The sequence below is a fragment of the Propithecus coquereli genome, unplaced genomic scaffold, assembly GCF_000956105.1.
Source record: "Propithecus coquereli isolate 6110/MARCELLA unplaced genomic scaffold, Pcoq_1.0 Scaffold27, whole genome shotgun sequence".
Lineage (NCBI taxonomy): Eukaryota > Metazoa > Chordata > Mammalia > Primates > Indriidae > Propithecus > Propithecus coquereli.
Window position 1 is genome coordinate 1,197,081 of NW_012148285.1, and position 10,562 is coordinate 1,207,642.

Genomic DNA, 10,562 nt, shown 5'->3' on the forward strand with positions numbered 1-10,562 from the left:
CCACTATCTATTTGGAGAACATTTTATTGCCCCAAAAAGAAACTTACACACATTAGCAGTGACTTCCCATTGCTCTCCCCGCCCATCAGCCCCTGGCAACCCCTAATCTGATTTCTGTCTCTATGGATTTGCCTATCCTGGATATTTCATATAAATGGAATCATAAAATATGTGGCTTTTTGTCTGGCTTATTTCACTTAACGGTGTTTTCAAGGTTCACCATGTTTTAGCATGTATCAATACTTCACACATTTTAATAGCTGAACAATATCCATTCAATACTCAGCTGAATGTTTACCCATTCATCCATTGATGGAAATCTGGGTGATTTCCAAACTTTGGTTATTGTGAATAGTGCTGCTGTGAACAGCAGTGTTCACGTTTTTGTTGGAGCACCTATTTTCAGTACTTTAGTCAACACCTAGCAGTGAAATTCATGGGTCATATGGTAATTCTATGTTTAACTTTTTTCTTTTTTTGACTTTTTGAGAAACTACCGTCATAGTGGGTATGAAGTAGTATCTTACGGTTTTGATTTGCGTTTCCCTGATGACTGATGATGTTGAGCATCTTTTCATGTGCTAATTGTCCATTTCTATACTTCTCTGGAGAAATATCTATTCAAGTCCTTTGCCCATTTTTCAGTTCGATTCTTTATCTTTTTGTAGTTGAGCTGTAAGAGGTTTTTAAAATATATTCTAGATACCACACCTTGATCAGATACATGATTTGCAAATATTTTTCTCCCATTCTGTGGATTCTCTTTTCCCTGTATTGATACAATTCTTTGATGCACAGAAGTTTTAAAGTTTGATGAAGTTCAGTTTATCTATTTTTTATTTGTTACCTATGCTTTTGGTATCATATTTTAAAAACCATTGTCTGGGATTTACACCTGTGTTTCCTTCTAAGGTTTCATAGTCCTTATTATACATTTAGGTCTTGATCCATTATGAGTAAATTTTTGCATGCATTGGGAGGTCGAGGTCCACATTTATTCCTCTGCGTGTAGATAGCTCGTTGTCTCAGCACCATTTGTTGAAAAGACTGTTCTTTCCCCATTGAGTAGTCTTGACACCCTTGTCAACATCAATTTGCTATGCACACATGGGATTGTTTCTGGACTGTCAATGCCACCCATTGTTCTGTATGTCTATCCTTAAGCCAGCATCATGATATCTTGATTACTGTAGCTTTGTAGTAAATTTTGAAATCAGGAAGTGTGAGTCCTCCAGCTTTTTTCTTCCTTTCAAGATTGTTTGGCCCTGCCCCATCTCCCCCCATCCCCGGTTGTTCCAGCTGAAAGGCTTATCCCGCCACAAGTGCCCTGAGGAAGTGAAGCAGATGCTGCACATCCTCAGTCTGGAGGACAAGTGGGACTCGCGGAGCCGGTTCCTGAGCGGGGGCATGAAGCGCAAGCTCTCCATCGGCATCGCGCTCATAGCAGGCTCCAAGGTACCGGGCTCTGGCTCCCGCTCGGCCTGGGCTGGCTGCTGGCCCTGTGACCGCGGCCCGGGCACCTCAGCCCTGGACGCTGTGGACAGCCAGTCTGACGTGGGCCTGGGACGTGGCTCTGCGCATGATCCCATGAACAAACCTTCGCTACACAGTGAGGTGAGTGTAACCACTGAGGTGGTACAGCGCGGAGACAGCAAGAGGCACGATCAAAGCTGTACCCTTCACCGCAGAACATGTATGAATCATATGATTACCGAGAAATTTATCAAACCAGCCTCAATATCCATGACCTAAGTAATGTTCTGAGAGAAAGTAGGAGACCTACACAGTCTAGTTCCAGAATCCATCCTCCTAAGTATCCGTATCATCTTTTGGTATACATGGCTTGGCTGAACTAAGCCCCTCATGGCTATGAAACATTTACTATTAATTTTAACTTTGTATCATTTAAAGAATCATGGGCAAGGTCTTATGGTAATGGCAAACTAGGAAGTTCTGGCCCCTCCTGCTGATGATAACTAGAAACATTGGACCAAATGTATCAAACATCTGTTTGAAGGTTTCAGAAAGCCAACAAGATAGTGAAAACTAGGTATTAAGAAAAAAATTTTTTCAGAGAAACAAAAACGGAGAGAACTTACCACCACCAGATGTACACAAAAGGAAATAATAAAGCATCAGTGTCAGGCGGAAGGAGAATGATCCCAGACGGAAAGATACAGAAAGGAATGAAGAGTGATTTTTTTAAAAAAGGCAAATGTGTGAGTTTTGACTAAAAGCTGTAATAATAATATTTTAATAATGTCTCATGAGGTTTAAAATATGTATAAAATTAAAGTACCTGGAAACAATGGATTTAAGTCAGGAGTCAACTGAATGGAGTTCAAGTATTAAATATTCGAAGGTCCTTGCCTTGTTAATGAATAAAGTGAAGAGTTAATATTATTCATTGCTGAGTCAAGGATGCACGTCTTAGTCTCTAAGGAAACAAACAAAATAATGGGAGGAAAGGAGGAGTATGTACCTTTTAAGCTAATAGAGGAAAAAATAGAAAAATGAAAAAAGTAATGTGACAGAAGATAAGAATTGAGAGGGAAAAAAAAGAACATAGAACATATGGGATAAATAATACCTTAAACTTAGGAGTAAGGAACATAAGGGATAAATAGATACCCGTGAATAAGACTGTAGATTTTACATCCAAATACGAGGTCTGTTCAGAAAGTATCCAGCCATTGTATCCATGTATCATTGCATCCATGGCTGGATATTTTCCGGACAGCCCTCATATATTAGTAATTACATTACATATAAATGGAATAAAGACGCTAATCAAAAGATTTAAATTATCAAAACTGGTGGCTCATGCCTGTAGTCCCACTACTTTGGGAGGTGAGGGCAGGAGGGTTGCTTGAGCCCAGGAGTTGGAGGTTGCTGTGAGCTAGGCTGACACCACGGCACTCTAGCCTGGGCAACAGAGCAAAACTCTGTATCAAAAAAATTTTTAAATAAAAATTTAAAAAATTAAATGTTTAAAAAATAAATAAATAAATAGAATAAAAAAGAAATAGAAAACTTGCACACATCAAAACTGGAGGTAAAATTGAAATGATGGTTAAAGACTACTTCTTAACAGTCTCTAGACTGAAAGGGACTGATAAGCGAGCCCACAGCCATCACAGAATAGGTCACTTCCTTCTCATGTGACCCATTCCAAAGCACGGGAGAAGGCAGATGCACCCAACTGATGAGTGGTAGCAAAAGCAGACAAGAACAGCACCCAAAACGAGCCCTAGGCCTGCTTCACACGGGAACACAATATCCTAAATAAGATATTACCAGTGCAAAAGACCAGTATATTGAATGCATAAAAAGTAAGATCAAGTCATTTATCCCAGAAATGTGATTAAGGTCCAGCAGTATAAAATCCACCAATATAAATCATCACCTTAATAGACTAAAGGAGAAAAATATTTATTCAATATATATTGGGAGAGCATTTGACAAAAACTCAATACCCGGTCATGATTTTTTAAAATTCTTAGCAAATTAGAAACAGAAGAAACATTAAGTTAAAATCACTTGATAAAAGCAGTCTATTAGAAAGCTTCGTATTTAACAGTGAAATATTTGAAGCCTCCTTATCAAGTCATTTGTGTCTTTCTTCTCAGCAGTTCCCTCAGGCCTGGGGACATCTGTCATCCAGGGAAGCCCCACTGCGGGAGCCAACGCCCTGCCCTTAATTGTGGGCAAACATTCTTCCCTGCTGACAGCCGCCTCCCTTCCCTCTTTCCCGGAGCAGACCTCCAAGTGGCTTTCTGTTTTGCACCCTCCCCACAGGCGGTGCAGCCCAGGGCCGTCCAGCCGCTTGAACGGGGAGGGAGGGAGGATGGGTAAATAGGAGGGAAAAACGTGGGTTACTTTTGAGAAATGGCACCTGCTACTCTCAGCAGCTGGTAGCATGTGAACCTGGGCACAAACCAAGGTGCTTAGCTGTAAGTTTATAATGGCAAAAACGTGGAAGTAACTCAAATGTGGCTGAATTTTTTAAACAAATAAAATCTGTAAACCTTCCCTGGATGACTAAGCAGCAGTTAAACTAAGTGGCAGTGGGGTCTGTACTTACTGATCAAGGAAGATTTTAAGACATGATCTTGAGTTAGGAAAGCACATTACAGAGTGGTAGACACGGGATGATACTGTTCAGCAAAAACAACACACGCTCGGCCCCGGGCAGGGCCACACGTCCGAGTTGGTGCCTGTGTTATGGGAGCCTGGAGCATGTGCACCAGCCTGACCACTGGGCCTGGGCCGGGCCCCTAGCAGAGACACCAGTAGCGTTTGTGTGAATATTTTACAAAAAAAGTCTATTTTCATATTATTAGTCTAGTCTAATAAAAAATATTTCTAAAGGAGGAGAAAAATTAAGCAAGTCTTTTCTATTGACCAGACACTTCAAAAATGACCATGAAGGCGCTGGGTGCTGAGGTTTTACGACAGGTGGGCAGGAGCCACGTGAGCGCTCCCCTCCACGTGAGCGCTCCCCTCCACGTGCGCCCTCCAGAAATGTCCTGTCCACGGAGGCCACCAGCAAGGGCTGCATCTCAGGCTTCCTAACGTGATTATAATCACGTGTACACCACGAATATTCATGTGGCAAACGTGGGCATTGACAGGGCAGAGGCAGGAGCCTGGAGCAAGGCCTGGCAGGTGTCCAGGCCCCACCTAATCTTGTGAACCTGGTGGGAGGAGGCTTCCCTCTGACATGCCTCCCTCTCTGGGCTGTGTTCTAACCCCAGGTGCGGCGCTGGATCGGTTACTGTCCTCAGTTTGATGCTCTGCTGAACTTCATGACAGGCCGTGAGATGTTGGTCATGTTTGCCCGGATCCGGGGCATCCCCGAGCGCTGCATTAGTGCTTGTGTGGACCAGATTCTTGATGATTTAGCCATGGACGTGTACGCCGATAAGCTGGTGAAGACCTACAGGTGAGGTCTGGGGCTTTCCTTGACCTCCAGTTACAAGACGAGCCCCAGTTCTTCTCAGCACTGGAGTGCAGGGCACAGCCTGTCAGCTTCGGGCACGGGGGCTGGTCTCTGTGCCCTGTAGACAGCCAATGTGGCTAAGGACAGACTAATGGCACCACAGGTGTTATTGTCCTGACAAGGTGAGGACAGACCGTGCTTCCTGCCACTTCACAAAGGGCTTTCTGTATTTGGTAGGTTTGCATTTTAAGTCCACGGTTACTACATACCCCTGTGTCTGGGCCATTTGAACTGCTGATGTTCTGCTTGAAGAGCCTGAGGCATTCATTCCTCAAGCTTCTGTTGCCAGTGTTAGAAACCCAACTCCAGGGAACTTAAAGCAAGGCCACCTGCTGTCTGTGTCCAAGGCCTCCCTTCGCGTTGTGCGCAGTGCCCTTGGAGGTGCATGGCGGTACTGCAATCCGGGACTAGGAAGTCCAGAGATGCCGCTGACCTCTGTCTGGCACAGTGGACCCTGCAGTCAGATGACAATGTCCTTAGCTCTTCCCTCTCTGTTGGCTTCAGGTTTTCATGTTTCCTTGTACCTTCTGAAGGTCAAATGAGTTTACATTTGCAAAGTTTAGTGCCTTTCATACATAGTAAACGCTACATGTATTTAAAAAAATAGCTAAAATGGACCTATGCCCTTATTCTCAGATAGAGGAGAAGCGCCCTCCCCCCACAACACCCATAGAGACCCTCAAAGAAGACTCATGGACCTGTGCGCACCTTGGACTAATCCCTGTGTCCAGGGGAATGTTTTATCCCGAGTGGACGGCCCAAGTCACAATTCAGCCCTGGGTGAAGGTGTCAGGGCCACGTTTCTGAGAGCCTCCTGGGGGATGTGGGAGCACTTCCTGAACAGAGGAGGAGAGAGGGGTGGGTGTTGAAACCGCAGGGTTCACCGCTGGAGACCGATGATTGCCATTCACCGGGACCTTCTCCCTCTGCCACAGTGGCGGTAACAAGCGGAAGCTGAGCACCGCCATCGCCCTGATCGGAGAGCCTGCGCTCATCTTCCTGGATGAGCCGTCCACTGGCATGGACCCCGTGGCCCGGCGCCTGCTCTGGAATGCCGTGGCCCGGGCCCGCGAGTCCGGCAAGGCCATCGTCATCACCTCCCACAGGTAGAGCCTGGGTCTCTGTGGGTCAGCAGCAGAATCAGAATCAGGTCCGTGGGAGGGCTGGGCTGGCAGGGGCCAAGTCACAGAGGACCTGTCAGCAGCTGGCACAGAGTCTGTGAGGAGATCCCCGAGCCCTACACGTGGGCCACACTCCCAGCAGGGGCGCCAGAACAGCCCCATCTGGGTGTGGACACCTTCCTGTCTGCACAAGCCTGTGACACCCAGGGCAGGCGTCAGCGTCCCCCAGCCCTGTCTCAGGCCTCTGCCCCCTCTCCCCAGCATGGAGGAGTGTGAAGCCTTGTGCACCCAGCTGGCCATCATGGTGCAGGGCCAGTTCAAGTGCCTGGGCAGCCCCCAGCACCTCAAGAGCAAGTTCGGCAGTGGCTACTCCCTGCGGGCCAAGGTGCGGAGCGAAGGGCAGCAGGAGGCGCTGCAGGAGTTCAAGGCGTTCGTGGACCTGACCTTCTCAGGTGTGTGGCAGCCCTGGCAGCCCCCGCCGGGTGGGCCCTGGGCCCCTGCCTAGCCCTCTCCCAGCCACTGTGCAGAGGGTGTCTGTGCCTCACCCCTGCCAAGTCCCATCTCCCTGACCCCTGGGACAAGGGCCCCCTCCAGCCCAGCCCTCACAGGAACACGGTCTCTGTGTCATGCAGGCAGTGTCCTGGAAGATGAACATCAGGGGATGGTCCAATACCACCTGCTGGGCCATAACCTCACCTGGGCAAAGGTGAGTGCATGCCTCTGACATGACCCACTTTCTGGGGTAACTCGGTTTCTCTCTCTCCTCCCACCCCCCAAGTAGTATTCAGTGCTCCTGCTGTCCTCTGATGTCTCCATGGCAGTGTTCACATGGATTTCATAGCACATAAGGTGTTTGAGCTGGAAGGGACCTAAGAGATCAGCTTTTCCTGCTCCCTCATTTCACAGAGAGGGGACGCTACTTGTCCAGGGTCACTCGCAAGCCAGGGAACCAGCTAGGCCTTTGCCCTTCTGGCAGCATCCCCAACCCGAGGGTACACACAGCTGAGTTCCATAGGGCTGACTTCTTGGAAGGTGCTCTGGAGCAGGTGAAAGACAGATAGGACTCTTGGGGGCCTTGTCACAATCCCAGAGGCCATCCCGTTTTCGACCCTCTCTGCATCCTGTCTCCTCCCCTGTGTGCATTGTCTGTGGGAGAGCCTGTCCACAGCAGCCTCCTCCCTTCCTACAGGTGTTTGGCATTCCGGAGGAAGCCAAGAAGAAGTACATGTTGGAGGACTACTCAGTCAGCCAGGTCTCCCTGGAGGACGTCTTCCTGAGCTTCACCTGCCCTGTGCCCCTTGTCAAAGGAGAAGACCACCAAGGGCAAGCAGGCCCCTCATCACCCTCCCTGCCTCCCTCAGAGCCTGTTCTGCTGTAATAAAGACATCCTAATGTCAGGTTAGCCCAGGTGTGCATGGCCGGCCATGAGTTGCAAAGGGTCCAGAGGTAGCTTGCAGCCCAGCAAGCTCAGTGCAGGCTCTTTCCAGACTGCAGAGCAGAGTGGGGCCCATTGTTTAGAGACCTGATTGAGAACCCTGGTGCACCTCAGTAGAAAGGGATGCTCCCAAGTCCTATCTGGGTGGCCTGTGGTCTCATTGAGACCTGAATGTGGAAGTAGCCTCAGAGGAACACCTTGCATGTCCTCTCAAAAGGCAGTGGCCGGGGTAGGGGGTGACCACAGTAGTAATTATGGCCCTGCCTGATGCTGGCTCTTTGCTCAGTCCTCTGCATGCATCATGTCATTTGACCTTTCCACCCTTAGGCCCAGGCTCAAGGGGCCTGAGAACAGGCTGCGGAGGGCTACTCCCTGGCCATGCCCTTGCTCATGGATGAGAAGTCTGCAGGGCTGAGGGGAGTGTGCCCTTCCTTACCCAGAATCCCCTGCCCAGACAATCTTCCCATCCAGAGCACCTTCCCAGGGCAGGCCATGCCACCGGCACGTATCCTGAGAGCCGAGGTGAGGCGAGGCAGAGGGCTGTCTGCAGAACTGTGGGCAGTCTGGACGGATGTCCGGGGTGTGCACACGTGTGCATCCAGATCCCTCGGCAAACAAGATGGAGCCAGAAATGAGAGAAAAGGGGGCAACCACAGACCAGGGCTGGAGCTGGTCCCCCGTATAACACCATATTCAGCTTGGAGCCTCACAGAGACCGTGGATTCTAAGCTCAAACCTGGTCTCCCAGGTTATAATGACACTTTTCCTGAAGGTAGGAGGAAGGAACATGTTGGTGAGAAGTCACAATTTTTCTATATGTAAATATTTCGATTTGTGGGCCTTCATTCTCTTCCTTGGCTCCTGCAGATGTTAGGGGTGGGCCTGAATGTGCTCTCACATCAACTCACGAAGTAGACATTACCCCACTTCCCAGCGAGTAAGCCACACTTAGCGATATTCTGCAGCGCTGCACAGCTAGCAGGTAGTAAAGCCAAGAGTTTCTCAAAGTGGTCCCCAACCAGCAGCAACAGCATCATCTGAAAACTTGTTAGAAATGTAAACTCTCAGATGCCCTGCCCACCCCCCGCCACACCTGTTGAATCAGAAATTCTTGGGGCAGAGCCCAGCAATCTGCGTTGGACCAAGCCCTGTAACAGGTGCTTCTCGTGGAGCTCGGGTGTGAGAACCCAACGTGCTGCACACCCATGCACACTCCAGATGCAGGTGGATGAGGCCGTGTGCCTCTGTCACGTGGAGGCTCACCTCTCCTCTACATGCGCTCCATCCAGCAGCCCTTCTCTCTCTGTTGAGCTGTCCCTGCCCCTTGCCGTGGGCCCCTCAGCTCCCCTCTGGGTAGTGCAGATGGTGTTCTCTGTCCCTTCTCAGCCAAGATTCAGGAAGTGTCATCCACAGGCCTAGCCCACACTTCCTATGGCCCCTCACCCAAAACACAGCATGGACACACCCTGGTCACCACACATCAAACTTCACAAGGTCCCTGCTCCCTGGCCTCTAACCCCCCCACATCTGATCTCCTCATTCCCCCATTGTCTTCCTCTCTCTGAATGGTGGGATGCTTCAGGCTCCCCACCAACTTCACTTTTCCTTATTCCACGCTGCACCCTGCCACCCTTGAGCTTTTTTCTCATTCACCCCAGGCCTTCAACTCACACGTTTTTCCACCACAAACATCCCTGAACTTCCAACAATCTAGACTTTTCTAACGAGTTCTCTCACTATCCTACAGCCCAACGGGAAATGGACTGGTGTCATACCCTGGAGGAGTGGCTCCTTACCCCAGCACAGCCCTAGATGCTCCAACTGCCAGTGCAGGGGGGGTGGGGGCAGGCATGGCTGCAGCATAACCTACAGCTGTAGCTAAGAGAACACCTTTTCCTAAAAAATAAGAAAAGTGTGCCACTGAATAAGTAAAAGAGAGTGATTAGGACACAAAGAACGAGATAGAGTTAAAGGACAACCTAGGGACTTTGAGGAACCAGGGATGCTGTCACTGATTCTATGACGACAGCATCACAGCAGAGTGGGACCAGGGAATGTGGCTGATCTGCTCATTGTTGGATTTAGTTTATCAATCCCTTCGAGGGGCGAGTAGAAGCTAACACTGAAAGTGCACCTCTGCCCCGGGGGAGACAGGGAACAAAGTAACACAGGGCAGGGGAGGAGGACAAGGTAACAAACTGGGAAACAGTAACCCATGGGGACAAGGTGTGGCAAAGGGATGAGGAATCTGAGGTCCCACCATGGACTACTCCCCTTGCTTTGTTAAAAATAATTTTATTCTTTCATTTGCATAGATGCCTATTTTATTATTGTTTTGTTATATCCTGTGTTTTTGTAATTCTTTATTCTTATTAAAATTCTTTACTTTTTTGTTTTTCTACTGGCAAGTATGTAGAGCAGCCTCCCCTTGCTCTTGTGAGGGCGTGTGGGGCACCGGGGGAGCAGGCCCCCAACTGCCGAGCTCTGTCCACTCCTTGCCCTTCCTCCACTGCCTTCCAGGGGCTGGGGCAAGGAACAGTCCCAACTTCAGCGAGGGCCTCTGGGACGACTGGCACTGGCTCAGAGCCTTGACACCACGCACTGGCCGAGCACCCTGGAGGGCTTCAGGAGCATGAGAGAGTGAGGGGAGGGAGGAGAGGGGAGATCCTTGGCCCAGACCCCTGGCGCCTCCAGGAACCGCCACTCTGTCCCCACCAAACACGCTCCAGGTGAGCGCATGTCCTCCCTTGACGACGTCTCAGGAAGCGAGCCAGTTTCTAAAGGACAGGCCGGATGGGCCCTGCCCAACGCGGAATGAACAGGGCGCGCAGGCGAATTTGACATTCCCCGTGGCTTCCTAAAACATTCCTTTTCAGGAAGAGCTCCCAGGTGGCGGTGAGGAGAGACTGGGGACAGACGGCACAGCATCTGGTCAAAGTGGGGGTGGGACAGAGGAAGGTGCGGGGTCAGCCACAGTCCGCGGAAGAAAGGGAAACGCGCGGGT

The 10,562-nt window shown here is 49.5% G+C and overlaps 1 protein-coding gene across 1 annotated transcript in view; it reads left to right on the plus strand.

The window, feature by feature from the left end:
* LOC105812943 (ATP-binding cassette sub-family A member 3-like) overlaps nucleotides 1–8,432 on the plus strand; it is a 58,136-nt gene extending 49,704 nt beyond the window's left edge. Inside the window, exons 11-17 of the mRNA XM_012647507.1 lie at nucleotides 1,300–1,614; nucleotides 4,758–4,945; nucleotides 5,938–6,108; nucleotides 6,385–6,575; nucleotides 6,756–6,829; nucleotides 7,313–7,446; nucleotides 8,426–8,432. Of these exons, the coding sequence (XP_012502961.1) occupies nucleotides 1,300–1,614; nucleotides 4,758–4,945; nucleotides 5,938–6,108; nucleotides 6,385–6,575; nucleotides 6,756–6,829; nucleotides 7,313–7,446; nucleotides 8,426–8,432 (1,080 nt within the window). The remainder of the gene's footprint in view (nucleotides 1–1,299; nucleotides 1,615–4,757; nucleotides 4,946–5,937; nucleotides 6,109–6,384; nucleotides 6,576–6,755; nucleotides 6,830–7,312; nucleotides 7,447–8,425) is intronic.
* The last annotated feature ends 2,130 nt before the right edge of the window (nucleotides 8,433–10,562 follow it).